At 40.7% G+C, this 27,790-nt stretch overlaps 5 protein-coding genes across 6 annotated transcripts; 3 read left to right on the top strand and 2 right to left on the bottom strand.

The window, feature by feature from the left end:
• The first annotated feature begins 1,980 nt into the window (after nucleotides 1-1,980).
• LOC122785267 (G-protein coupled receptor 183) lies at nucleotides 1,981-5,399 on the top strand. Its single transcript, XM_044050994.1, has 3 exons — nucleotides 1,981-2,008; nucleotides 2,862-2,928; nucleotides 4,405-5,399. Exon 3 carries the CDS (start codon nucleotides 4,431-4,433, stop codon nucleotides 5,397-5,399), a length of 969 nt encoding a protein of 322 aa, XP_043906929.1. The 5' UTR covers nucleotides 1,981-2,008; nucleotides 2,862-2,928; nucleotides 4,405-4,430.
• Nucleotides 5,400-6,642: 1,243 nt separating this feature from the next.
• On the bottom strand, nucleotides 6,643-9,978 carry LOC122785873 (nuclear factor 7, brain). Its single transcript, XM_044051868.1, has 6 exons — nucleotides 9,361-9,978; nucleotides 9,021-9,116; nucleotides 8,704-8,934; nucleotides 8,594-8,616; nucleotides 8,384-8,502; nucleotides 6,643-8,274 (listed from the first exon to the last, which is right to left on the bottom strand). Exons 1-6 carry the CDS (start codon nucleotides 9,751-9,753, stop codon nucleotides 7,733-7,735), a joined length of 1,404 nt encoding a protein of 467 aa, XP_043907803.1. The 5' UTR covers nucleotides 9,754-9,978; the 3' UTR covers nucleotides 6,643-7,732.
• A 2,438-nt stretch (nucleotides 9,979-12,416) lies between these two features.
• Nucleotides 12,417-15,246, top strand: tubb4bl (tubulin, beta 4B class IVb-like). Its single transcript, XM_044050580.1, has 4 exons — nucleotides 12,417-12,572; nucleotides 13,490-13,598; nucleotides 13,703-13,813; nucleotides 13,907-15,246. Exons 1-4 carry the CDS (start codon nucleotides 12,516-12,518, stop codon nucleotides 14,962-14,964), a joined length of 1,335 nt encoding a protein of 444 aa, XP_043906515.1. The 5' UTR covers nucleotides 12,417-12,515; the 3' UTR covers nucleotides 14,965-15,246.
• A 1,804-nt stretch (nucleotides 15,247-17,050) lies between these two features.
• On the bottom strand, nucleotides 17,051-22,668 carry crb3a (crumbs homolog 3a). Of its 2 annotated transcripts, none has more exons than XM_044050583.1 (5): nucleotides 22,374-22,668; nucleotides 22,084-22,199; nucleotides 21,095-21,318; nucleotides 17,939-17,982; nucleotides 17,051-17,845 (listed from the first exon to the last, which is right to left on the bottom strand). In XM_044050583.1, exons 3-5 carry the CDS (start codon nucleotides 21,246-21,248, stop codon nucleotides 17,636-17,638), a joined length of 408 nt encoding a protein of 135 aa, XP_043906518.1. In that variant the 5' UTR covers nucleotides 21,249-21,318; nucleotides 22,084-22,199; nucleotides 22,374-22,668; the 3' UTR covers nucleotides 17,051-17,635. The 2 variants fall into 2 exon arrangements, with proteins under 2 accessions (XP_043906518.1, XP_043906517.1); XM_044050582.1 differs by having other exon boundaries at nucleotides 21,095-21,315.
• A 77-nt stretch (nucleotides 22,669-22,745) lies between these two features.
• Nucleotides 22,746-27,776, top strand: asf1ba (anti-silencing function 1Ba histone chaperone). Its single transcript, XM_044050581.1, has 4 exons — nucleotides 22,746-23,598; nucleotides 24,333-24,448; nucleotides 25,053-25,229; nucleotides 26,994-27,776. The coding sequence occupies exons 1-4, from the start codon at nucleotides 23,490-23,492 to the stop codon at nucleotides 27,183-27,185; spliced, it is 594 nt and encodes a 197-aa protein (XP_043906516.1). The 5' UTR covers nucleotides 22,746-23,489; the 3' UTR covers nucleotides 27,186-27,776.
• Nucleotides 27,777-27,790: the final 14 nt, after the last annotated feature.

Here is a 27,790-nt window from a genome sequence, read left to right as displayed (position 1 = left end):
CTCTCACTTGTCAGTGTATGATCTCAATGAACAGTGGTCAACAGACGACGGCCCCACGGATATGAGACACTCACTTCAGCAATCATTAGTTTTACAGGGATTTTCAGGCTGTGTGCACTGCCACAGTGTTTAAAAGGAAATACAGTGCAGTATACCGTGCATGTGTGTGTGGTATGCCTTTGTGAGGAACAAAAAAAAGGCAAGAGTGCTTGTTTATTTAAACAGATACTGCAGCATGATATTAATAACACAATGTGCACAGCAACACAAATAAGAAACAACAACAAAGACAACAACATTTCCCATAGTAGTAACACCCCCATGCAAAAAATGTGAAACAAAGGTTAGATTTAGCTTGTTGAGGGCTGGGATTAGGCATTTATATGTCGAGAATGCATTATCTATGAGTGCTAATTATTGTTTAAAGGTTAGGGTGAGATTATATTTAGGTTTAAGTATAAAATGTAACAAATGTAAGTCCTGAAATGATGACACAACTGACTGTTCATTCAGACACCAGAGGTCAGTTTCCTCTGGTGATCACTGAATCTGAATGAAAATATATGCTACTCCTTAATTCACCTCTTCCTGCTAACATTCGAGGCAGAAAATAAGAGAAAGAAAGAGTTTCTAATTCATAACAGCATGATTTTACCATGCGTTTATGTAAGACGTGACTCACTCTGCTGCAATTATTTGAACCGAACCACTGGAGCGATCCAGAATAGAGCTTTGTCTTCTTTCTTTTTTTAAAAAAAACATCTTCTTTCTTGATTTAATTAGTAGATTTTTTTGTTCCTTCAAGATTACATTTTTATCTTTTGTTTGTTTCATATCTCATCCATTGGATTCCTTGGACACATCTTTGACTGACTATGTAAGTTTAACTCCTAACCATGTCAGATGTTGCATGTTCTCGTTTGTTCTGGCCACACAGACCAAATCATGTTGAGTTCATGTTGTAATTTGATTTAATAAAAAAACAGGTGGATGCAATATCGCCATAAGAATAGGAGAGAAAGGTGGAGTAAAAAAAAAAGGTAAATAAAGAGGTGAGCCTAGCGGGTAAGACAGTCGAGATCAGTGTGATATAAATAAAAGTGCAGCTTCTAAATAATAAAAGAATCTCCCAAAGCTTTGTGCCTGTTTGGATGTGCACATGGGACATGTACAGACATTTTTCATGTGGCTGGAAAGACTTTGGGAGTTGGAAAATGGTTCTTGGGAATTTTCAATGTAAATATCACATCATGTCTGCGAGGTATTGTTAGTGGCACACTGTTGCTCTGCAAGTGAAATGCTGACTGCTGCTGCCCCCTAACACCACATGGAGACAGAGCATCCAAATGACTCTAATGTGTTCTCCGAGTGTGTGTCTCTGGTGACTTGCACATCAAAAAGACAAACGACCAACGTGCGTGTGTTTTCTCTTGTGTTCAGATGGGAAAAGAACATCCAGCTCAAATCGCCTGAGCAGAAACTCAAACACAATTAACAGCACAGCGCAACATTAGCTGCCGCCACACACAGGATTGCTTGGAAAGATTAAAAACAAAAGAAAAAACTAAGAAACAAATATTAAAACTGTATATTTTTCTACCTCCAATTGCTGGACTGGCAAAAGTATTAATTAAAAAGCAATAATACAATTAGAAACCAATGATAGGAGTATTAAGCTGTTGATATTGTTCTTGTGAGGTAAAGGTAACAATGCTCGGACTGTCAACCCAAAACACAAGCGCATGATGGCTATGATGGCATGATCTACTGTATAGTATAGCACAGTACTGCCCACACACAGCGCTGTTACGAAAACATGGAGGCTTCTCAATTAAGAGACTTCACCTGACTCATTATTCCCATGGTTCCAAAAACAGATCCAGGAGATCCTCCCCTCACGGTCAACGTCAAGTTCACGACACTTAAGAGAAGTTATAAATGAAATCAGTGAAAAATATAAGCTTGTGTGTGAAACACGTTGCATCGCACAGAAACATATCCCACACAGGTGAGTAGGAAAAAATACATTTGCTTTTCTTAATTTAAATAGCAGCTGTTACTGTATATAAGTGTATACTGAGATTAATACAATTACTTTTGTCTTGTTTAAAGTAACGTCATTTCAGAAGAATGGAAATTTTGTGGTTGAGGAATTGAGTTTAGTTTTCACTTCACGTTCCCTGTAACTACAGTTAAATGTTTCACAAGGAAAATCAGTAAAATAGAATAATGTTGGGTGTGTGTTTATCACATAATATGTTTCTCATTTAAAATCCTGATTTCTAATTAATGATATGGCGTGTTTCATCAGAACTGAATGAAAATTTCATAATTCTTCTACTTCATTAAACTTCTTCTGCATATTTAAAAATGTGTCAATTTCAAGAGAAACCGCAAAAATGAAATATGAATAACCAAGTTTCTTGTACAGTCGCTGATGTATTTACTTTGATTAGTCAAGTTTGTTGCAGTTTCCGACTTCAGTGTTCAATCAAAAATGGTTCATGTGTTGAAGGAAACCATAATAAATATGAAGTGGTAGTTCAGTCTATTGCCAGACCCAAGGTCTAAATAATTAAATATAGACAGAAAACATACATTATACATGAGATGTAATAATATCAATAAGCTGAAACGAGGCACTTTTCCAGAGCAGAAGCTTAAATTTTAATATGTTTTAGAATGCAAGTAAATCAGTTAATATTACACAATATTCAGCCCCTAATTCTCTGTAAAGTTGCATTACTGCCTTCCTCATCCATTTCTTATTGTCTTTATTTTCCATCTATCTCCACCCCCCAATTAAATGATCCAAAAATATATTTTGTTCTGTTTATTCAATTTTCAGTTTATGCCTCCAGGTCTCGTCCTTCCATCTCCAAGGGGAAGAGCTGCTTCACTCGTCCATCAGTGTGATTAGTCCCATAGTGTGTGTGTGTGTGTGTGTGTGTGTGTGTGGCCCAAGGTAGAGTTGACAGATAAGAGAAACACCATCCGCTGAGGGAGCACAGAGAACAAAGGTCCACATTTAACCAGAATATGCCCCTTGATGGTTGTACAAGGAATGATCACATGATCAATGATCAATGCCTCTGGCTTCAACAGTCCAGTCACTGGATAGGGATCAGGTGTTCTGCATGTGAGCTTTTTCAGAGTAGGTCGTGCACATCAGCCTGACTTAGCCTCTCTAAATAGTCCCGGAGCCCAAAAAAGAACTTGATATTCAGGTCCTGTAGCAGAAAAACTGCAAAAAATCTTCCCATTTGTGGTCCTCAAAAGGCCATAGACAGACAGAGAGCTCGAGGCCCACAACACCCGAGGGTTCACTTCATGTCAAACTCCAGCTTTTATTCCACCAATCCGGCCATTATTGAATTTATCTTCCAAGCTATTGTCCTTTTCTCGTCAGAAACTGGCTGCAGCAATAGCTAAATGTAGGCTTTTAAGAGCTTCAGGAAACTGGCACATTTCCACTGCCCTTACTGACAATAGTCTTAAGTGAATGTCTGTGTGCAGAATATGAACTTTGCCATTTTAATTTGGGCACAGCTGCCCTTTTATTCTGCTGTGAGAGGGCGGGACCTTTATCACGAGTGCCCTTAAGTGAGTTTGGTGTCCCGACATGCAGAGAATCAAGGATCCCAGAGGAGCGACCACACAGACACAATAACACAATAACAGCCCGAGGAGAACCCCGGGTGATATTTGCAACATGTTTTGTCTCTGAAGGGAACTGTCTCACTCTCTGTTGGGAACAAACTTAGAAGAAAGGATTCTAATGAGCAACAGTGTGTTTGACATGGCAGAGACATAATATATAATATGTGTGGAGCAAGAAAGCAAAATGGTACAACTTTTTGAAGTGCTGAGCATGTTGCTGAACAGATACTCGCTGATGAAGGAAAGGCACATTTAAACCACTTAACAAAAGACTACAACTGCATACATTTATGGACTCTTCAAATCAGCATTTTCAGCTCATGGTGACGCAGTAGCTACTGGTAAATTTGGATCACTTAGATAAAGCTTTGAACTTACTGACAATTCATGTGCGCCATGATGCAAAATCACTGATTTTCTCTCTGAACTGCGTTAAGTAAGCAGTTTACAAACTTCTGTTTACTGCCAGAAAGGTTTTTCTAACTGTCAGACAAAGCAGCAATCATACTTTTAAAATATTGTAGACTGAAGACTTTTAGGTGATTCTTTTGTTATGTTGCTAAAAATCTCTTTGTTCCTCCTCAGTGTTTACAGAAATGGCAGTGTTAATGTGTCAAAACCTCATGCCGCTGTGCTTCAAAACACCTGAACTATCCCTTTATACAGACGTCTGGCATTAAATAAAAAACTATGGTTTGTCATTGAGAGATATATTGCTAGTTTCACCTCTCATCCTTCCATCAGATTCCCGCGTCTCTGCAGTCGACAACATGGAGAAAAACGTGTCTTCAAGCCTCAACGTGACTTCATTTCCGACCCAGCTCCCTCTCAATACCACGGGTGAAATCAATGCCACGGCAAAACCCTTCAGCGTGTTTGATGGGTGTGATGACCTGCACGAGGGCATTCTCTTTGACTTGACCCTGCAGTGCATCAATGTGTTTGTGGGAATCCCCGCCAACGTGCTTGTCCTCGCCGTCCTCATACGCAATCGCAAAGAACCCTCCACTTCAGACATATTCCTGGGCTGCCTGGCCTTCATGGACGCCTACTTCAGCTGCATACCCCCTATCATATTATTGAACCTCTACCTCTGGAAGAGCAAAGGAGTGTGGTCCGCCATTAAGTTCTCCTACGGTGTGAAAGACACCAGCGGGCCCTTGTTTCTTTCCTGCATCTGCCTCGATCGATTTATAGCTGTGGTCTTTCCAATTCAGTTTGGGCAACTCAAACACATTAAGTACAGGTTAAGCCTCTCGGTGGTGGTTCTCTGCCTCACCTTTGCCTATTCAGCAGCCAAGACAGTGGGAGGCCTCCCCAACTTTGAGAAGGTGTTCACAGGTGAGATCCTGGCAACGTTTACTTGGATGGTTGTGTGTAACGTGAGCATCCTGTACACCCTGAAAAGGTCCCGAGGTGCAGGGAAAGATGAGATGCACCCTATGAAGAAGAAAGCCTTTAAGATGGTGCTCTCGATCCTTTGCATCATTGTGTTTAACTACCTGCCTCCTGTGGCACTCTTCCCGTTTGAAGACTACTACTCCTCTGATGCGTTTCGCTGCTACGTGCAGCCTGTCGGCTTCGCCTTCCTCAACATCAGCAGCACGATCCAGCCGCTTGTTTACCTGTGTCGTCTGGAGAAAGTGCCGTTCCTCCCCGACAGCTGGGTTAAGAAGTGTTCTTCCTGTTTTGCCCCTGAAAGTAACAAAAGCCCACCAGCACAAAACCAAACGGCTTGAGATAAACTTCAGAATGTCAGACACTGAATCTAGCGGATACTGAGTCCATTTGTTGCTAAAGATGAGCTAAAACTGTAAAACTATCTGTGAATGAATGTTTATTTTAATCACTGACTCTAAGCCTCTTTACTTTTGTCATGTGTATTGTAATTATCTAACTGTTCTGAATATTGCTATCAGAACACTTCTTTGCACAAAATATTATATGAATGTATAACTTGAAGTTTTGCCCAAAGATTAAAGATTTTTTTTATTATTCAATTGATTAAAAACTGATAAATAAATGTCTCAACATTATATTCTATCTAATTAGATTTTTCTTTTGTACGGGTTGTAAAACCAGATCACCATGTCATCAGATCAAAACATTTGTGAGGCTTTGGCACCATCATGTGTACAAGAGAAAAACAAACTCTACCATTCATAAACCCTGTCTGAGTGTGTGCCTGTGTACAAGAACCAAGTGTCAAGCAAAACTATCTTTGTGAGGACATTTTAGCTGGTCTACACTGGCTTTTTAAAGGATTAAGACCTGGTTTTAGGGTTAGGGTCAGAATACGGTTTAGGTTATTGTTAGGGTAAGGATTAGGGTTAGCATTTAGTTGTTATGGGTAAGGTTAGGGTAATGGTAACTTTTGTGTGAATGTTACTATTCAAGTTATTGTAGATTTGGGGGAAATCTACAATAATTCCACTGTATCTGTGGAATTGCAGATACAGTCACTTACTGTATGTTAGCTTAGCTTAAAGACTGGAAACTGGAGGAAAAGGCTAATCTCTCCGACTTTGACATTCAACAACTTCCAGCAACATCTTTGTTGTTAAATCTGCACTGTAACATCAGTGTAAAAAGAAAAAAGAAGGTTATTCATTGGATATGTTGGAAATGTTAGGTCCTGATTAACTCCTGCAGTTTTTCTTACAAGACCGGTTGTCTTGTAAGGCAGAAGATGGGATGGCAGCCATTTTGACATGCAGGAAAAAGCACAGGTGTTGCTGATTACATTGACGACAGCTCTGTTACGTTCATGTGAGACAGGACAGAGTGACAGTGAGCTAGCATGCACCCTCAAACTGAGGAAAGCTAAATGTAACGCATGATTATTTATACCTGTGATTTTCTGTGACCTGTCAAAATGGCTGCTGTGCAAAGGACCCATAAAACCCACCCCCAAACCTGGAAGGAAGATAACCCAGAAAGAACTCCAGCCCGCACACACAAGGACAACATGCAAACCCAAAAAAGATTCTGGTCAAACCAGGATTCAAGCCAGCGACCTCCTCACTGGCTTGCTATGTCATTCTGATTTATTATGATAGAAAATGGAAATGTGACTGTCTTGGAACCTGGACAGCTTCCCCCCCAAAAGAAGATTAATCTAAGAAAAGTTGTCAAGTTCACTCAGGGTGTTCTGTCGCCCAATCAGCTGACTGTCATGGGTCTAGCGCCACCTGTACCATACTGTACCATTACTCTGATACACCAAGGGCCGGTTATTTTGATACAATTCCTAATGGAAACACAAAAAAAATATGTACCGTACCGAACGGAACCGCCTCAGAGGCCCCCTTTAAACTTTGCTTTAAAATGGGTTTTTCTGTGATTGGATTGCAATCAGATTGAAACACCCAAAGACAGATTGTTATCCGATTTCCGAAACCACTTTGGGTGGTGGTTGGAGACGCATTGTGACCAGATTGAATAGAAGTGTAAATGCGATGTGTCTCCGAAGCTCCACCCACAAACAACTCCATCCACTCAGTTGCTGTGGTTGGAGCAGAGATACTTGGTTAGCTCCACAGCTAACATGATGTTGGGGGGTTTATAACTGTGATCAGATAGCAATCGGATCTTGATGTGGACCCCGGAGATCACCATCTGATCACAGAAAACACATTCTAATGCCAGGTGTAAAGGGGGCCAGTGAAACACATGGGGGGAGTAAAGCTCTCCCCTCTCCCCCCTTGAATGGCTACTTTGCTCTGATTGGCCAGTCAGAAACTGAACTGTGATTGGTCAGCACAAGTTGGATGTTTCATGCCCATTACCCATATATGGATACCAGATAGTCTGGGGAAGCTTTCCTTCCTTCCTTCCTTCCTTCCTTTCCTTTTCATGCACTTTTTTCAACACTTTTTACATACACTATGACACACTAGATGAGTGTGTGAAACCTATGAAAAAGCATGATGTTTCCTCTTTAAGCCCTTAAATCTTTTGGAGCAGTATATTTTGGAAGCAGCAAATAAACCGAACTGCTTGAACCTTGAAGATAAAGTGATTTTCGTTTTCCTTCTCTCTATCTTCTCTCCCCCTCTCTCTCTCTCTTACCCTACTGTTGACGCAACATTGTGACAAGTACCTTTTCGGGCATTATTCTCAGTGGATGACTACTCTGTGTATAGAAATATGGAAGAAGTGTTTCTGTGAATGTGTGCGTAAATGTAAAAATGGCTGTGTTGTCAGCAGGGTCAACAAAAGACACCGTCCCTTTGTTGTAGTCCAGTTGCACTTTGATTTGTTTTGGCATTCTTGAAAGTGTCAGTGGGGTGGGTGGCGAGGTCATGGCTCTGAACTCTCCATCTCTGAAACATAAAGTCCAGAAGCCATTTTCAGGCCGAGCGGAGATTTCAGCGTTCCGGGGCACAGACAAGGAGGCCACGCCCAGGAGCCAGTCCTGATTACTTCCTGTTTCCACGACCCACTGGTGACTTCCTGAACCAAGCGGTGACATGGCTACCACCTCAGCACTCATGTGGAAACGCTCTGGGTTGTCAGGGCAACAGCTGGGCTGCTTCGAGTAGTGGAGGGAAGTGAGATTGTCCGACAGGATGAGGCAGGGGTGTGCTGTGTTTGGGTCCAAAGTCACTGGAGCTAAAAGATGGGACATGAGCCAAAAAGACACAAGTCAAACAGGGTGTGGTTTGTACCTGCTCTATAAAAAGTATCTTAACCTGAAGAAAATACAATGAAATGAACTCACTGTAGTCAATGTGGTCCATCATTTTCTCCCAAACGATGTATTTGAGGTTGCAGAGATGCTTGGTTGTGTCGATCAGTAATCCAGACATGTTGTCTGATCCAAGCACAAAGCTTTTGCTTCTGTCATAAACAACAGATATTTAATTCAATGACAAAATGCCACAGCTAACACATTATAACATCAACATAACAAACATTTTTGTGATCTTACCTATCATCGGTGGCTTTAAAATTCTGGAGGGGAAAAAAAGAAAGTGTCACAGGGGGACTTTTTTTTTTTTTAGAAACACTGGTTTAAAAGATAAAGTTGACTGTGCAAACCTCCAACAAAACCATGTCTTCTTCTTTGAGCTGCTCCTGTATGACGGAGATCGTCTCCGTGAGGGACAGCACTTCGGCGGAAAGCTCTTTAATCTTATCCTTCATGCCTGCGATCTTCTCCTCCTCTTCTTGTTTTACTGCGGCTAATCTGTCCGACTCCTCCTGGCTGAGCATCTGATGGAGCTGCTCGAACTGGCTTCTGATCAGTCTCTGTGTTTCCCCTGCCTGACTCTGTCAGAGATTACAGCAGATTATTACTTTTGTTGCAACTCAACCTGGAGACATAATGTAAGACTCGTCGCGTCATCACACGTTACCTTGATGTACGTGGACATGACTGCAGATGTCTTCTGAATCCTTTTGAGGTTTTCCAGTTTGTCTTGCAACATTTTAAGGGACAATGCGAGTTCATCCTGAGAATATAACAGGCTTCAGTCAGCAGAGAGCAAAAACCCTTAGAGAATGACTTTGATGGACTATGGAACAATCTGGATTATCAGGACAGACTTGCAGAACAGCATTCTGGCTTTAGGTGTTACAGTACATACTTTATATGAACATACTTTACATTAGCAAAAACAGCAGTGGTAACTTTAGTATGTTGCTGGTAAAATGCTATTGTTAGACACAAACACACACTTTGTTTACAAGCCTTACCTTGCAGTCCAGCACTGCCTCCTCTACAGGTGAATAGCTGTGGCTCTTGTGAAGTTTAGAATACTGACACACCACACAGATGGGCTGTTTGTCGACCAGACAGAAGAGTTTCAGCCTCTCACCGTGCAGGCTACAGTTCATCTTGTCCTCCAGTGCCTCCGCGCACTGGTTCTTGACCAGCAGAAGAGCCTCACAGACATTTTTCAGAGCCAGATTGGAGGGAGGACTGGACTTGGGGGCTTTCCGTCGGCACACCGGACATTCCCGTATACCTGTGTCCCAGCAACGCTTGAGGCAGATCCTGCAGAAGCTGTGGCTGCATGACAGCAAGACAGGGTCTACGAAGATGTCACAGCACACCGGGCATGTCAGATCCTCCTCTGGCAGAGACATGATCCTAACCTTGCCATGTACAGTGAGAGTAAATCCACAGTTTTCCACAGCACGCGTCCTTAATGATCCCCCCGTTCACTCAATAATTTAGAGTGCCTCGTTTGCTGCAGAGTATACAAACCACCTATCTTGCGGTTGTCAAGTTCTATTGTTCTTGACAGACTGTGGCAAAAGCTCTTGGGTTTTCCTGTGCATGACTTCAGTGGGAGTAACTTCAATCATGTGGCAGAGTGAAAAAGATTGTGTCGGAAAACAGGAAATAAAGCCCTATTGGTCAGCTCTTGAAACTGGTAAGTAACGTAGCAGTGGAATGCAACCACACAGGATATATGAATGTCAATGTTTCAGTGTTGGCTTCCCATGTTATCAGCCCAAGCTGGTAAACTAACAAACATTTCAGGTTATTTAGTGACTCCGTGTTTGGTCATTTAAACAAGGGATGATCAAGTGAAAATAAAACACTGGCTTACACATTGCATGAGTACTGTTCTGTGTTGCACTGCTCTCGTGCTGTGTTCACAGGAGCGCTGGTTTCTGCCTTTTTGCAGGTGAGGTTTGAACTGAACAGGATAAACCAGCTCGGAGCAGGCATGGATATTGTTTTTAGCAACCAACAAGCTGACCTTTCATGGTTTTAATGCGCTTTATAGGTCAATATTCATTAAAAAAAAAAAAAGATTTACATAATGCAACACTTACAGGTGAAGTTTGCTCAAATATACTCAACAGAGAGAGTGAGAGGAACGGATGTTGTGTTTGTCTTTGATTTTAGGGTGTGGACATCCAATGACGTACAGTGAAGTGTCTGGCCCTTCAGGCATTAGGGTGTAGATTATTTTTACAAACTACAGAGTAATGGTGATTCTGACAACAAGGGACTCCCAAATGTATATATACAAGGAGGACTTTTTTTACAAGGAGAGAAGAGTGGACAAAGTTAATGTGTATTGAACTTTCAAACCAGCTCATGCGGTCACTCTCTGACGCCGATCCATTATTTTACATTTTTAATTTCTTTTTATTTAACAAAAAAAGGTTCAGCCATTATAGTTTTTCACTTCAGTCACTTCATCCTGCAGCCAGGCCTATTGGTGTCAGAAATACTGGCCCTGTATTTACTGAATATCACATTAATACCATATAATGCAATATAACCAAGTTGACATGTGAATATGTGCATGACGCAAATGCATTATTGGAGTGGCTGTAGATCCATGTTTGTACCAATAAATACATTTTATCATTATTATTATTATTATTATTATTATTATTGTTATTGTTGTTGTTGTTATTATTTAAATGCTGATAATTTGGTTTTAAAATTCTCTTAAATTGTATATACTTTATGTGGATGTTTGGCAACATGACGGGAGAGATGTAAAACAAGTAACAAGTCAGGAGCAATTTGTAAAATGTGTCCTGCCACTATAATGTGTCACGAGGCGCCAGCTCTGTTAGTGTTTTTGTCTTGCTTATTGCAGTTTCTGTGTTAGTTTAAGTTTAAAGTCACGTTAAGTTCATGTCACTTTTGGTGTGGGTTTGATTTTCACTTCCCCTTTTATTTTGGTAAACGTTCATGTCTTCCTGTCGTGTGAATTCTTCTGTTGTCTTGACACATCTCCCCTAATTCCCTCATGCACTTCACCTGGTGATCCTTAAGTAATCACTGGCACCTGCCCTGATTCCCTCTCCCCTATATAGTGTCCCCAGTTTGCTTATCCTTTGCCAGTGTGTCGTTTATGCTTTCAAGAGAACACGTCCAAGCCTGTTTCGCCTTTTGTTTGTAAACTCAAGTCTAGTCTAGTCTAGTTTAGTTTTTCCTTTTGTGAAGAAGTGATTTTGATTTTGCCTGTTTTCTCAAGAGGAAAATGAAGACTCATTCATCGTGCATTTGGATCCAAGCAGTGTAATATTCTCCATTTCTAACATAATGGAAACAGACAGTAAAAGTAACCTAATAACTCACCTGAAGAGGCGACACAGTGTGACTGTAGCAGATTTATTTATTTATTTATTCATTGTGTACCAGTTGGTGGATCGTGTGGGTGCAATGATGCACCTCCCACTTCAAAATTATGAATGATAGTGTATCTACCCTTCCAGAAAATTTATATAAGATTACCATTTAGCTTTTGTCAAAGTGACATTGAAACATCAGAACTCTCTCTTTGTTTCAAGTGCTCATACTATGGAAGCACATACATGGGGAAAAAAGAATGCAAACCCATGTCAGAATAATGATATACTAAGTATTATGACGAAGTATTAAGAGGTAGTATCTCATTATTATGACTTAGTATCTCATAATGACTTAATATCTAAGTATTACGAGATAGTATCTCATTATTATGACTCAGTATCTCACAATGGCTTAATATCTAAATATTATGAGCTAGTATCTCATTATTATGACTTAGTAGCTCATTATGTCTTAGTATTTCACAATGGCTTAATATCGAAATATTACGAGGTAGCATCTCCTTATTATAACTTATTGTTATAACTGAGTCATTATTATGGCCTCCTCATCCTATCCGCCATTTCTACAGATCTTGGTTCCGCCCTCTCTCCTCCGCTCTGTGGTTGCCATGGCGATGACGTCAAGTTGCACCACCGCTTTAGCCCAGTAGACTCTTCCAGAGGCGGCGCCTCGACTCCCGTGTGATCGACTACAAACGGGAGCCATTATCTGCTGCTGCTGCTGCTGCTGAACAGATTCTCGTCTTCCGCTCGACCATCCTCCTCTTTTCTCTCCCTTCAAGATGCGCGAAATTGTGCATTTGCAGGCCGGTCAGTGCGGAAACCAGATCGGAGCAAAGGTATTTATATGATTTGATTTGGTTTTATTTATTTATTTCTATGCCCGGATTAGTTCAATATGGAGTGTTCCTGCAGCCTTTAATCCATCCATCCTTGCAGAATCTTCTAGAAGGAACATAGCACGACGGGGTGTTTTTTTCTTTTTGTTTGTTTTCTTTGTTTTTTGTTCCTTTTTGTTTTTTTTTTTTTATCGAAAATGTAAAATCGGAGGATTTATTCCCTGCAGCACTGACACATTCTAAAAACAACCAAGTAGATTTTGACTATTAATTGTACTATTGACAGAAATGTCTATGCGTAAATATGAATTTAATTAATGCATTCAAAATTACATTTGTTGTGATTTCCTTATTTTGCCCAATGCAGTGATATAACCATTGACTGGAGTAGTAATGCAGCCTAATGACAGCAGCCTCCCCTCCCCCCTCTCAGCTATGTCCTATTTTTATCCCATTCTTTCTTTATCTACTAGGGCTGCAACCATTATTCAATGAATCCAGTATAAATCGATTACTAAATGAATCGTTAACTATTCTGATAACCGATTAATGATTCCAATGTTTTTCTTACTAATTAAAACAAGCATTCTTATTTTTCAGCTCCTTAAATGGTTTTGTGGTTTTGGTTTGTTTGGAAACACTGATCTTTGAGAAAATAAGCAACAGATTAGAGTATTTACTCTTGTTTTTCTTACATTGGCATGACAATTGCCTACAGCTTTTTAAGATTGTTAATCCTTTATTGCATTAATCCGTTTTCTAATGGCATCAACCTGCTACATCATTGATTGATGATCCATTTGACTGCTCTATCACTGTGCTTATTATTATTATTATTATTATTATTATTATTATTATTATCATTGCTTGAGCTTAATTGTGCTTGCTTCTCAATACCACGCCTATTTTTCTTTCAGTTCTGGGAGGTGATCAGTGATGAGCATGGCATTGATCCCACCGGTACCTACCATGGAGACAGCGATCTACAGCTAGATAGGATCAGCGTCTATTATAATGAGGCCTCAGGTAGGCCTTGAAAATTCACTAAAAGTCTGATTCCTCCTTGTATTTGCCCAGCTTTCCTGCTGTGCAAAATGATGTGCATCCATGTCTGTTTTGCCTGATTTCAGGTGGGAAGTACGTGCCCCGAGCCATCCTGGTGGATCTGGAGCCCGGCACGATGGATTCGGTCAGGTCCGGCCCCTTCGGACAGATTTTCAGGCCTGACAACTTTGTCTTTGGTAAGCTATGTGGATTCAGTGATGATGAAATGACCTGCACTTTTTCTTTGTTCTCCACATTAGCTCACTAAATTGTAAAACTCTCAATCATAGGCCAGAGTGGAGCTGGAAACAACTGGGCCAAGGGCCACTACACTGAGGGAGCTGAGCTGGTGGACTCTGTCCTGGATGTAGTCAGGAAAGAGGCTGAGAGCTGCGATTGCCTTCAGGGCTTCCAGCTTACTCACTCCCTTGGTGGTGGCACTGGCTCTGGCATGGGCACCCTGCTCATCAGCAAAATCCGTGAAGAGTACCCCGACCGTATCATGAACACCTTCAGTGTGGTGCCTTCTCCTAAGGTGTCTGACACTGTGGTGGAGCCCTACAACGCCACCCTCTCTGTGCACCAGCTGGTGGAGAACACTGATGAGACCTACTGCATTGACAATGAAGCACTCTATGATATTTGCTTCCGCACACTCAAACTCACCACCCCCACCTATGGAGATCTCAACCACTTGGTGTCCGCCACCATGAGTGGTGTGACCACCTGTCTGCGTTTCCCCGGCCAGCTCAACGCTGACCTCCGTAAATTAGCTGTTAACATGGTGCCCTTCCCCCGTCTTCACTTCTTCATGCCAGGCTTTGCCCCCCTCACCAGCAGAGGGAGCCAGCAGTACCGCGCCCTGTCGGTGCCAGAGCTCACCCAGCAGATGTTTGATGCCAAAAACATGATGGCTGCCTGTGACCCCCGTCATGGCCGCTACCTCACCGTGGCCGCCGTGTTCAGGGGCCGCATGTCCATGAAAGAGGTGGATGAGCAGATGCTGAATGTGCAGAACAAGAACAGCAGCTACTTTGTCGAATGGATCCCAAACAATGTGAAGACAGCCGTCTGTGACATCCCGCCGCGCGGCCTCAAAATGGCCGCCACTTTCATCGGCAACAGCACAGCCATCCAGGAGCTGTTCAAGCGCATCTCCGAGCAGTTCACCGCCATGTTCCGTCGCAAGGCCTTTCTTCACTGGTACACAGGCGAGGGCATGGATGAGATGGAGTTCACCGAGGCTGAGAGCAACATGAATGACCTGGTGTCGGAGTACCAGCAGTACCAGGACGCCACCGCTGAGGAGGGCGAGTTTGAAGAGGAGGGAGAGGAGGAAGTCGCCTAAACCCTCCACCGTCCACTCATCTGCCAAACGGTTTTTCAACCTCATCCATTTCATCCCTCATTACACTGAAAAACAGTCACCATTCGAGATCGCTGTTGCTCTAGTGTTAGACATTGGTGTTAAGAGATACTAGTGAAGTTCTTGGTTAAAATGTTTTTTCTATGTTGTAACTGCACTAAATCATTTGCATCCTTACATCTGTTGTCATTGCTTTGCCAAACTCAGCAGCAAGTGCAACTGTGAAGCCCTGAAATAGAGGAATGATTAAAAAAAGTCTCACTACTTTCACTGCCTCGCGAGTCTTTATTGACTAACTGTAAATTTTTATTAATTTATTGTGTTGTGTACTCTGACATTACCGGGCATCAGTGTGGTAGGTGCTTCATAACCTTCTAAGGGTCACATCGTAAAGATCATATTATCTTCAAATACAGAATAGCCGTTCACCTCTAAGTTCTATGAGAAGTGAACACTCCGAAAAGAGGAAATAAAAACAGTCACATGCAGCAGGACGAAGGTGCTAAACATGTAGAACTAGTTTCGTCACACAAAGGTACGCATTGCTGCCTGAAATATGGGTCACATACTAAGTAAAGAGACCCGTGGTGGGAAACTGATGTGCCATAAATACAATTACTAACAGCTCCCAGTAAAAAAGATTTATAGCTGTATAACCAATCCTGTGAAAGAACTTTCTTTTTCCCTGCTCATATCAACTCTGCTTGTTCTCTCCTAATCAGTGAGGAGTCTCACTGAATGTGAAAGTTGTTCAGAACTCTGTGGGTGAAAGTAAGTGAAGTAGATAAAAAAAAAACATACTTTATTTATTTTACTTCTGCCAAGGAGATTATTTTTCTTGACCTTTTTGTAAGCATCACAATTAAATCAAAATGATTTTTATATTCATGTATGGACACTTGAGTATCTTTAGAAGAGGACTGACCTGTTTACCTTGAAAAACTAAATCCTGCCTTGATCTACGCTGTAATTTAAAGTGAGAAATCACTTTTGACTCTAAAAATCAACTTGATATGGTGGAATTCTTTACGTTTCTTTTCAGAATTATATTAATATAACGTATATTAAGCACAACAAGGTAATTAATCGTCCAAATGCATGTTTACATCTAATATCATCCTGACAGAAAATGACTGTACTGTATGTTTTAAAAGGGATAAGTCAGTGTACAAGTATATGTGGCCTTTTGTCTATAGTTCCAAATACTGAGATTAAGTGATTAAAGGCCTGCACGTAAAAGATCAGACAAACTTAACATTTCTTCATTAAAGTCATTAAACAATGGCTTCACTGTTGCAGTGATTTCATCAGGTGCTCTGAGGGCCTGAACTTTTCACTCTCCGTGCTTATCTGCTTTGCACCTTTTTTTTATCATCTAAAACATTCCCTGCACCAATACCCGATTACTCTCCTTACGTTTACACTTTGTTTCTCAGAGCTGCCTTAACTATTTAAGGTCTCTAATGTTTACCCATACAAGTCTTAGAATACACACAGCCAGGAAGAGCTTTTGTATTCCAGTCTGTGGTGTAAAATTATGCAACAAAGAAATTAAAGCAAAGCCGAAACATAATCCAATTTAAAAGAAAATGTAAGGCAGGTCATTTTTACAAGGTACAGGAATAATAATAATAGTTGATAATCAAATATAGATCATATTTTGTTATGTATTTTCTGTGAATAGTATATGTTAATAATATAATCCTGATAATTACTTGGTCTTCTATATTTGTAATCTGAAATATGATATAATAATATAACAATTTATTAATTTATCAACTGTGAATACCCTGAAACATCTGATTTGTATATAATATAATATAATATAATATAATATAATATAATATAATATAATATAATATAATATAATATAATATAGATAAGGGTCCAAGAGAGAATATAATACAAAGATCAAGGGGTAGGATTAAATAGTCTTTTGTATGCATTACATGTTCTGAATAAATAAATAAATAAATAAATAAACAAATAGGTGTTCCACTACTCCATACCCTTAATCTAATTTTAACTGCAAACTATGAAAATGATCAAACACAATGTGGCCACAAGCCTCTGTAAATGCTGTTTAGTTTAATTACTCAAATATAACATAGACATTAATAAATATGCTGTGACAGTGTAAAACATCTCTGCTTGATCGCTGCATGGGTGATCGCTGATGAAATGACTTTAAGCTTAAAATTTGCATGTTTCCGTCAAAAAGTGTAAACAACTGTTTTTGTCTGCTGGGTATATTTTCCCCGTGTGAACTTTTTGCCACTTCTGTGGCAAAAAAAAACCACAAAAAAAACATTTGAGGCAAAGGAACAGTGTAGATTCAATTGATCAAGTTAAAGCTAAAAGAGTAAAAGTGTGCGAAAACTACAATTATTATTGGTGATAAAATACTGTCATTTCAGTTTGACAGTTTGTGCAGAAGAAATGTTCCAAACATTACTTGAAATGTTCGACTGTATTAAAATCCACAGGAAGTTGCATCCAGGTGCTTCTCCTTGTGGAACCACACATGAAGCAGGGAGCAAATGTGTCGTTTTAAGGCGCCTCAGACTTGGCACTCTGTCCTCTCTCTGATCAGTTCAAAGACGAGAGACTGCTGCGCACATTTTTGTTTGAACATTAAGCAACACAGCGCATCTCAGATGAGTCTCTCCTCCTTTGGTAGCTTCAGTGCGTCCGGTGCCGCCGCGCTGTGTGCGCCGGACTGTTCCTCAGCACTGGGCATGTACGTCCCTTCCGTCTGCCTCTTCTTTTTCACCATGCAGAAAAGCCAGCTGAGGATGGCCAGGATTATGGCCAGGACACCCAGCGTGACAGTGGGGGCCACGATAGCCGCAATATTTGTACCCTTGAAATCAAAATGGGAAAAACAGACACAGAATCAATCTGGTGAAAGTGCTGGATGTTATTTACTAACTGTGATTCACTTTTTCTCACTCACATTGTCATTGGAGCTGGTGATAGGTGCTTGGGTGGTGGAATTCCCTTTAAAAAAAGAGCAGAGACATTTGTGGCCATGATGTTTACCACAGTGTAAGATAACACGGCCTGTGTTAAACAGCCGGTAAACCATTGATGTTAACCATTAACTATCCATTGCAGCGTCTCTTCAACGAGTTGTTTTTAAGGTTTAGTGTTCATACAGACTAATGTGTGAGTGAGTCCTCTGTTTCTCGCAGTAATCAGGATGAATTTAAAGGAATAGGCCCACATTTTTGGGTGACACAGTGCCGTTTTACATTTGAGTTTAGCGTGGATTAAACCCTGACCTGCAGAGTGTTAATTAGTAAACTTCAGTGGTGCCAGTAAGTGGATTTTGTTAACTCAGACAAGGCCAAGCTACTTGTTTCCACCTGCTAAAGAGTGTACATACAGAAAGCATTGTTTAAATGTAAAAACAGAGGAAATCTCTCTCCACTAATGGCTACACAAACAAACAAAAACACCTACTTTGACCTTAAACAACTGTATCTTTTAACCACATCTAAGTTCCATTTGTTAAATGCAGTGGTGACCTTATTGCCAACACACACAGGAGGTGTGGAGAGAGACGTACCAGTATTACTATTGCTGAGCGGCCATGTGATTACAAAGTGACATCATGAAACTACACAGTGGCTAGTTGAGCGGGAGGACTGACTGACCGCGGCGGGGGAGAAGTTCAGGAATGTACAGTACACTGCAGCTACACGGTCAGCTGAGTCAAAGCACACACTGGATCAAAATGTGGCGACAACAACGCTCATATGCCCTGTTGTTTTGTTTGTTTGTTGTGTGTTCAGCATTAGTACTTTGAAGAGAGACACACACTTCAAATCAACCCTCTGAGTCAATCATTCACTCGTACAAATAGTAAACTTTACAAGGGCAAAAGTACAACATGATAACGGGGTGGTTAGAGGGGGGGAACATTCATGCTCAAAATGAAAGAGATCAGAAGTCATAAATAAAAGTGAGTAACTTCACTCTTAACCTTTTGGTGTTCTGTCATACAACCATACACGACTTCCTGTGTGGAAGTATGAGGGGACATAATTAAAAAAATTAAAAAAACTAACTAATATGTGGATCCAGTGCAGACTCACCAACTCTTCATCAAACTGAAAAGGTTCAAATTCAAAGATCTAGCTGACTTCAGAAAACAGCACAACTCATGTACAAAGTCATTCATCCAGGGGCTGTTTCAGCTGAGGGAAAGCAAATATGTTTTAAGAGGAGAAGACGAAAAACTGGTAAGAACAAACACTAAATATCGTGAGCTTGAATTTATGGAATAACCTTCGCAGATGAGCTGAAATCATGTGGAATAATGATCAAATTTAAAGGACTATTTTGAAATAATATACTAAACAAACACAGGACGGAAATATGGCGATTTGTTTGTTCCTGTTTGGGCGCATGTATTATTATCTTTAAGTGAATTTAATATGGACATAGATTGCGGGACATGCTGAGCACTCATATGAAGCAAAACAGGTTATTATATAAACATGAAAACAGTAAAAAGGGGTGAAGGGCTTCTGCCTGCACACAAGGATTAAAAGGAAATGTTTATTTATTACAATTTTCTCTGTTTTTCTTTCCATCCTTTTTGCTTGTCTTCTTTTTATTATCGTGGTCGGGGGAATAAAAAGTATTCACTTACTGATAACGTCTGCTAAAACTCTTTGTCAGAGAACACGGAGCCTTCCTTAATGCAACACTGTGTAACTGTCACTGTGGCAAACGTACCACGACATGACTTTTGATGTTTGTTGTTGATGTTTTTAACTGACCTCAGTTCAGCATTGCTCTTGAACGTGCTGCGTTTGATTTTGACAGTTGACTGTGATTCAATCGATTGAATCCCAAAAAAAGAAAGCAACATCTTGTGGTCTAGGATTTGGCGATGAACAAATATAATGGGTATCGGGCGATTGGCTGAGTCCATTTTTGTCACCCTATCTTGCAAATGTATTTGGATAGACAGACTTTATTGTCCATCCCAATCAGTGACACAAATGTTTCATTGACACGGCTGCAACAATAAAATACAACACATTCAACATTCTCAAGTCACTTTCAAACTCCCAAAATGAAAACAGTAAACTAGGAAACACGGTTAAAAGAACAACAGCGGAATGTGGGCGCATATTGCAGCGGGAATAAAGGACTTTTTGTAAATGTTTTGTTGGGTCAGTGGGACTTTATAGCATCTGCCTGATGGCAGTAACTGAAAGGAGCAATGGAGGCGGTGAGATGTGTCCCGTCTATTTCCTTTTATTTGAATGCCCGGGCCCGAGACAAATTCTGGTCCTTCAACAAATATAGTTGGTGACCCCTGATTTAAACCTTTGCTCCGACAATGTTGTAATGATCGTTTTTGCATCTCTTCAGAGTAGACGATCAGTGGTGTCCTTAGGGAGCTATTATTTAATAGAATAATAGTAATAATCTGAACAGCGCCCAATCTTTACTTTATTTGTCACCACGACCACACAATTAACATTGACAAACATGTGATTTAATTGTTAAAATTGCATTATGTCCCAAAGCAACGTGAGCCGTCCCAACTCTTTTTTCTTCTTCTTTTTCTCTGTCACTCACACGGACACACACAAACACACACACAACAACAATATCACGCACATGCATAGTTAGGCTTGTTGAAACATCCTTCAGTTGGCGATCGAAGGCGCATGACAATGTTTACTACATATTACTGAAAGTTGTGCACCTGCTGAAAGCACCTGAACACACTTTGTTTTTATTATGTGGGTTAGTGATTACATTATTGAGGCAGAAGTTTCGGTGCAGAGTGGGAATAAAAAAGAGGCTCCACCCTCCCGCGATACAAGTCCCTGATCATTGAGCAACCAAATAAGATTTTGTAAATATTTAGTTTCAAAACGAAAAGCATAGTGTTGCTTAAATGCATCTCTTACTTCAGCACTTGCTGACAAGCATGTGCATGTTTCAGATTTGCTCTGGAACGTCTCCATTTTTTTTTTTTTTATTTATCATTACAAGATTTACTAGTGTGCGTGTGTGTGTGTGGGTGTGGTCAGAGGAACACTTTATCTGAGTGCTGAGGATGAAGACATGGTTTCTGACTCACCCCACACCGGATCAGTGCTCAGCAGGAGCAGTAAAACACTCCCGACCACAACTCGTAGAATGGCCAGCACATCGGGACAGGCAGCTGCTGCCACTGCCGCTTCTGCTGCCATCTTTACCCGTGGCCAGCGGGGACAAGTGAGGGCAGACAGCATGAGCTTCAGGGCATCAGCTTGCCCCCATTCTCATCTGATACACTGTAGCGTCGTCCTCCTCCTTGAACTGCTGAAGAAACAGTCATTTTGTAACAGTGTTGATAACAACTCTGTTATAGGACCAGGGCCACTGTGTACATGTGGATATATTCTTTGTTATTCACACTGTTAGTAACACATTTATTTGTAGCCACAACATTTGGTAATACAGAGTACAAAATATATATTATTTGAAAATAACAATAATAAGAGAGAGTTTAAGTAACACCAATTCCAAATAGTTTACCCTGTAGTAGTGCTACAATTGATGTATTTTTGTCACGTCAACTTTATTTCTAGAGTACATTTAAGAACAACCAACGTGCCTCACACAGTTACAGGCACAGCGACATGGTATAAAACATAAAGTCAGTTCTTAACCTGAAGTGAAAGTCAAGAAGAAGATGTGCGTCTTTAAAAGTGATTTGGTCCTACTCAACACTTTTAATGTTACTTTAATACAAAAGAATTGTGCATTATACACATGTACACACCTATACAGGGGAATAAATTCAAAGTTATCAAAGTTAGAATCTTGTTACATCTGGGCATGGAGGATTTGCATGATTGTTAGGAGCATTAAACCTCTTTGTGAAGCTCTGGTATAATAAGAACTAGTGAGTCACACAGTCAGTCTGGTGCTGAATCATAAAACCTGCTCAGACCACAGGAACAAATACAGCTATTCATAGACCCTGTGTTTAAGTACAACTTTAAAATTGTCAACCTCTTTCTTTTCACTTGCCACAACAAAAACAACGTCATTACATTGTAATGTGCTTCACAGGTGACTCACCCTTGATCCAGCTGTTCACAGGTGGTCACAGCAGACCGGGAAACATGGAGCAGGTCGACTCTTCTTCACCGCTTCCGCCTCACCTTGTCATGGTTTAGTCCAACGAACCTGGCAACCTGTGAAAAATGGTGGTTTCGGCATTATTTAAAACAGAAAATACCCTCAGCCTGTGCAGCACACCTGTTGGTGTTTTATGTAAAGCAGGTTTTCTTCTTCTTCTTCTTCTTCTCCCTATTCGCCTGCTCTTCAAATCGCCATTGGTCACATGGTTCAGTTTCGGGTTACATTACCTGAGCGCATTTATCCACCTGCAGCAGCAGCAGCAACAGATCCTTCTTTGTACAGAGTCGAAGAAAAAAAACGCAGGGAAGGTCAGTGAAGCAGATCAGAGCCCAATTTCTGCTGCTGCTTTAGAAAAATACTCCTCACAACAAAACACCTCCAGACAAGCTTGTAGAGTAATAGAGTCAGTCTATGTCAAAGTTGGATTAAAGTGATATTTCTTCAGCGGCAGCAGCAGTAGCAGCAGCAGGTTTCAGTGTGATGACAGGTTATACTCGCACTTGCTCACTCCAACCTGAACCTGCCGTTAAGTTCCTCCTCTGTTCACCTAGCAACCTGCTGGATAATCATGGTGGTGGTGGTGGTGGCATGAAAGAGCGCCCCCATCAGGTTTCATGTTCCCCAACATGAAAAAGCATATCAACATTCCTGGGATATTTGAAGGATGAATTCGGGCCAGCTAGCTGATCCACTGCAGTCTCTAATCCTCAAACAACCTCCCCCTTCTCACATTCCCAAATCTGTGGTTTTCAGAAAGTTTTTGCACTGACCTGGCGCTAATATTCCAGTGACGTGAGGGACACATTTTTGATGTGTGATTCACATTAACGCTACTAGATCACTGTACATTCAGACAATGTCAGGATGTATTTAAAGGCAAGGCATAATACATGTGATGGGAATCATGCCAGTTATCATCTGTCTGTCTGTCTGTCGAACTAACGAACTAACTATCTCTTACATGACCACAGGGGGGCGATAAAGGCGTTGTGCATTATTTCCTGCGATGGAGTCAGCTCTACCGCTCTCTCGCACTTACGGCTTGCCGTACGCGCGGTGAAGACAGTACGCGGCGGGAGAGCTAATGTGTTCTTAAACTCGTACCAAAGCTGTTCATAAAGCGCATTAAGTCAAGTAAACTGAGTCCATTCAGCCGTTTTTGTTTTTCCTTAAAAAAAAGCATCGCGTTTGGTTAAACCGGACATGGTTGGTAGTTAATAGAATAGTGGTGGCTCTTTGTTGGAGGCAGTGTTGCTTTTAAAACATTCCCCGGGAAAGTGGTTTGAACGTTTGCCGTTGGATTTCTTTGCTAGCCTCGTTTTAGCCACAGTGCTGCAGCAACAATGGCGAAGGTGCAGGTGCTGAATGTGGCTGTTTTGGATAACCCGAGTCCCTTTGGAAACCCCTTTCAGTTTGAAATAACCTTTGAGTGCATGGAGGACCTTCCTGAAGGTAGGCACCGTCGCAAAGTGTTTACGGAGTGTCAGAGCATGTCTGCCTAACAGTGCTAACGATTTTTAGCTTAGTTGGCTAACGTCAAAACAAAGTCTGGAGGACTAAATGGAACGTAAAAGCATCCTCTCAGGGTGTGTTTTATTTTCTCAACCGTTTACTTTACCGTTCACGTGTCAAAAAATGACACGTGTAACAGAAAATGATTGCCCACAACTACTGCGAAGTTACTACTTAGGGATGCACAATGTTGGACTTGTGCCGATATATGAGGAGTGCGTTGGCCGATAACCAAAACGGATATATATACATTTCCCCTGTGCCCAACTGAAATTAACATAATGTTTTGCCTCATGTCGCAACAGACATAAATATAAATGTTCTTAATTGAGCGTAATAAATAAATAGTGAATAGGATCGTGTGGCGTTGCTTCATGGTCGTGTTGGCTATGTTTGGTGCTGTCTGAGTTGTTGTTTTAAGCCATTAGTGAACTGTACATAAAAATTTGTAGTTTTTAAACCGATCCGATGTGTATGCACTCATACCACAACCCTTGTTTTAACAGATGACCCCCTACCTGTGTTTAACAGTCCAATAGTAGAAGGGACTAATGGTTTATTCTTGGATGGAGAAAATTACATTGAAAGATGCTCAATCAAGCTATGAGTCTACTAATTAATCTACATTTTTGAATTAAATGATTAATCATAACAAAATGTTCCTTTTTTCATAGACCTAGAATGGAAAATCATCTATGTTGGTTCAGCAGAGAGTGAAGAATATGACCAAGTTCTTGACTCAGTCCTGGTTGGCCCTGTACCTGCTGGGAGACATATGTTTGTATTTCAGGTATGTTTCTGTTAGGACAAAGAACTGAAAAGCTGCTTGTGGAATTTTTCATAGTTTTCATTGGCAACGTTCTATTATGCCTTCAACACTCATTTTGTCTTCTATATAGCTTTTTAGTTATTTACTGAGCATTTTCAGATATATATTCAATATATCAAACTGTCACCTCATTTACATCCCCCAAACAACCTGGAGACTGAACTGCATTTGCTAATTTTGCTGTCCTCACCTACTACTCATCTGCCCAGGTGATAATGCAGCTTCACAGTTGTAGCTTATCATGTTATATTGTGGTTGGTTGTTCATCCAGATATCAAACATGATGAGATGGCTCACATCAAGAATGTGGCCACTCAGTTTTTGATGATAATGAGGACTAAAAACCAGATTCAACCTGATTCAGCAGCCATCACCCCCACAGTTCAAGCCCATTCCTTCAACTGAGCTTCCCTGAGTTATAGTAACCCATGGCATTGCCCCCGTTTAAGTATTAGTCAGGGCAAACAATGAGACAAAATTGTATTTATAAAAACACATTAAAGTGATGATTTCCACACTCTTTTTATTTTTGCTCCTTTCTTCAATGTTGTTTTTCTTTCAACAGGCTGATGCCCCAAATACTGGATTGATCCCTGAGAGTGATGCCGTAGGTGTAACTGTGGTGCTGATCACCTGCACGTATCGTAGCCAGGAGTTTATTCGGATTGGTTACTATGTGAACAATGAATACACGGATCCAGAGCTTCGTGAAAATCCACCTATCAAGCCAGACTACACACAGGTCAGACTCATATGCTTGTTTGAAGGCTTAAAGTTAAACTCTATATTTAATGAAGTTAAAATGAGTTGTGAATGTTCTTGCCTACAAGAAGTCAAACAAAAATGCTTTTTTAAATGTACACAAAACAAACTTTAATAAGCAATGTAATATAAACAAAGATTGGCATCGAGCTGCTTTGATTTGATCTTTTTTAACTATAATGAGAGTGATAAGATTCATTGATCAAAAAAGATTGACAGGTGTAGGTGTAACATTGTTAAGGCAGCTGACATTTGGATTGTAACCTTTCACGCACAGGTGCCAAAGAAAAGAGGGATGAGGGATTAACAGTGATGACAGTTTCAAAGTGTAGTTTAATGTCGGATAGTATAGTTATTTTGATGATTTTCAGCTGAATGAACTGGGATCAGTGCGCTAAGACAGCAAGTGAAGTTCAGTGTCCTCTAAAATGTTATAACATGATTAGAGCGTGTCACAAGTTAATTCAGGAATGGTTCATTAAAAAAATTGTCACAGTTCGGGGCATGTGTGTACTGTTCGGTTAATGACGCGCAATGTAGCGTAGGCCATGCGCCAGTAACCCAGTGAAATTTTTTTTTCCATTTGGGATGAGGAGGCGTCTACTGTTGAGTGCAGCAAGTCAGTTGCAAAAATGTCAAGAGAATACAAAAGCCCCAGAGTTGGAGGATGCGCCAGCAGCATCGCTTCGTTCTCCTGTGTGGGAGCATTTCGGATTTACTGTAACCTATGATGACGGCAGTAAAAAGTTGGTGGACAAAACTGTAACAGTACGCAAGCACTGCACAGCACGCGTTACTCATGCTTGCGGCAACACTTCAAATATACAGCACAAGGAAGAGAGAGTCCCTGCAGCATTTGACCAGGCACTCGGGGAGAAGTCAGACAGGGCAAAACCCGCAAGTAAAGCAATGGGGGTGTTTATAGTGAAAGATAGGCAACCTTATGCCGTAGTGGAGGAAGCAGGATTTCAGCATATGATTAAAGTACTTGAGCCACGGTATAATATTCCATCCTGCTGTCACATCAGCAACACAGTAATTTCTGAACTTTATGAAGAGACACAACATTGAATTGTCAAAGGATTGTCTGACACAGCTTACATGGCTCTTACTACAGATGGATGGACCTCCAGGGCCACTGAAAGTTTTCTAACTGACTGCTCATTTCATTAATTCTGAGTGGGAGATGAAAAGCTCCGTTTTGCAGACCCACCCACTTTATGAAAACCACACAAGTGAGCATCTTTCTGAAGCACTGACACAAGCAGTGACAGAATGGAATGGAAACTAGAATAAATAAATACACTTGTAAATGCAGCAATGTCTCTCCTCTTACTGTTTCAAAATCTCTGGATTGTTATAATGATGTGCCTAATCCCTAATCAAGCTGCCTCATTATTTAAATTTTTGCATGATTGCATGACAAGCATGTCCTTAAGAATATCTGATAAAAAAAAAAATCAAATTATTCGGCTACAGATCTGATGCATGGTATTTTTTGAGTGTAAAAAAAAGGAAAAACTCATAAACCGTGCTATGAACCGAACCGTGGATTTTGTGAACCGTTCCACCCCAAGTCACACTTTTAGTGCACACACAAACACAGCAGCCAAATTCAGAACTAAGTTTGATTTTCCTAGTTGAATTATAAAGATCATGGATCATGGAAACATTCAATATAACTGCATATCTCTCTGATTTATCTACATAATATTAATCTCTATTTCCATTTTTCTCTTTTCAGCTTCAGAGAAATATTCTGGCATCAAACCCACGTGTTACCAGGTTCCATATAAACTGGGAAGGTTGTGCAGAGCGAATGGAAGACTCTGAAAATGTGGACCCTTCATCAAACTCCATGCTCCCTCCATCCTGTCTCCAAGGTAAGGCTCCACCCATGGGGATACTTCCAGATAACTCCATGGACTGCCTATAGAGATGACCCAGAAGATGAAGTGACCAGAAAAGTGACAAAACACAGCATGAGACCTTGCTAACAAAGAACGCCTGTGGACATTCTCATGTGGATGTACAAAACATGTTTGCTTTACAGCTGCATTAAGTTCACCAAGGCTTGTTGTCACAAATGAACTCTCACCTTGGGTATCAGATGAGTGTTTGTTACAAGGAAGATAAGGAACATCTCAAAGGAATACTCATCACTTATAGCTGGGGGATTCCTTGCCACGAAGCTGAAAGCAGTATTGAAATAGTTAAACTCCCCGGAGGAAAACCGCTCAGTAAAAAAAAATGCTGACAAACTGAAATAGAGCAGAAAGCTATGTTGTGATTGTCCTTCCTTTTTTGTTGGTGCAAAATGGATTTGTACCAATTTAAGAAGATTTCAGCACTGAAGCAATAGGCAAATAAATTGCTGTGTTGCTGAAGTAAAATGGCATAATCTGCTGTTATATTTGTCTTCAAATTCTTTATGCACTTAGAACCTCTTCCCAGGTATGACTGGCACTTCCCCTGTTTATTTTGTTTGCTATGTTATGTTCCAAATAAAAGAACATTGTACTTGTTATTTGTCTGTAAGAA

Source organism: Solea senegalensis, linkage group LG19 (assembly GCF_019176455.1).
Source record: "Solea senegalensis isolate Sse05_10M linkage group LG19, IFAPA_SoseM_1, whole genome shotgun sequence".
NCBI lineage: Eukaryota > Metazoa > Chordata > Actinopteri > Pleuronectiformes > Soleidae > Solea > Solea senegalensis.
This window is presented reverse-complemented; position numbering and strand designations above follow the sequence as displayed.

What these genes read in the sequence shown, in the direction of transcription:
- LOC122785267 (XM_044050994.1), top strand. Translation starts at nt 4,431, where the DNA reads ATGGAGAAAAACGTGTCTTCAAGCCTCAACGTGACTTCATTTCCGACC.
- LOC122785873 (XM_044051868.1), bottom strand. Translation starts at nt 9,753, where the DNA reads ATGTCTCTGCCAGAGGAGGATCTGACATGCCCGGTGTGCTGTGACATC. An exon ending in AGGCAGTGCTGGACTGCAAG is followed by an intron (nt 9,117 to 9,360) that starts GTAAGGCTTGTA and finishes TTATATTCTCAG; the next exon opens with GATGAACTCGCATTGTCCCT. An exon ending in GATGGACCACATTGACTACA is followed by an intron (nt 8,275 to 8,383) that starts GTGAGTTCATTT and finishes CCCATCTTTTAG; the next exon opens with CTCCAGTGACTTTGGACCCA.
- tubb4bl (XM_044050580.1), top strand. Translation starts at nt 12,516, where the DNA reads ATGCGCGAAATTGTGCATTTGCAGGCCGGTCAGTGCGGAAACCAGATC. An exon ending in CTATTATAATGAGGCCTCAG is followed by an intron (nt 13,599 to 13,702) that starts GTAGGCCTTGAA and finishes GCCTGATTTCAG; the next exon opens with GTGGGAAGTACGTGCCCCGA. An exon ending in GCCTGACAACTTTGTCTTTG is followed by an intron (nt 13,814 to 13,906) that starts GTAAGCTATGTG and finishes TCTCAATCATAG; the next exon opens with GCCAGAGTGGAGCTGGAAAC.
- crb3a (XM_044050583.1), bottom strand. Translation starts at nt 21,248, where the DNA reads ATGCTGTCTGCCCTCACTTGTCCCCGCTGGCCACGGGTAAAGATGGCA. An exon ending in GAGCACTGATCCGGTGTGGG is followed by an intron (nt 17,983 to 21,094) that starts GTGAGTCAGAAA and finishes CTTTTTTTAAAG; the next exon opens with GGAATTCCACCACCCAAGCA. An exon ending in TCACCAGCTCCAATGACAAT is followed by an intron (nt 17,846 to 17,938) that starts GTGAGTGAGAAA and finishes TTTGATTTCAAG; the next exon opens with GGTACAAATATTGCGGCTAT.
- asf1ba (XM_044050581.1), top strand. Translation starts at nt 23,490, where the DNA reads ATGGCGAAGGTGCAGGTGCTGAATGTGGCTGTTTTGGATAACCCGAGT. An exon ending in CATGGAGGACCTTCCTGAAG is followed by an intron (nt 23,599 to 24,332) that starts GTAGGCACCGTC and finishes CTTTTTTCATAG; the next exon opens with ACCTAGAATGGAAAATCATC. An exon ending in GACATATGTTTGTATTTCAG is followed by an intron (nt 24,449 to 25,052) that starts GTATGTTTCTGT and finishes TTCTTTCAACAG; the next exon opens with GCTGATGCCCCAAATACTGG.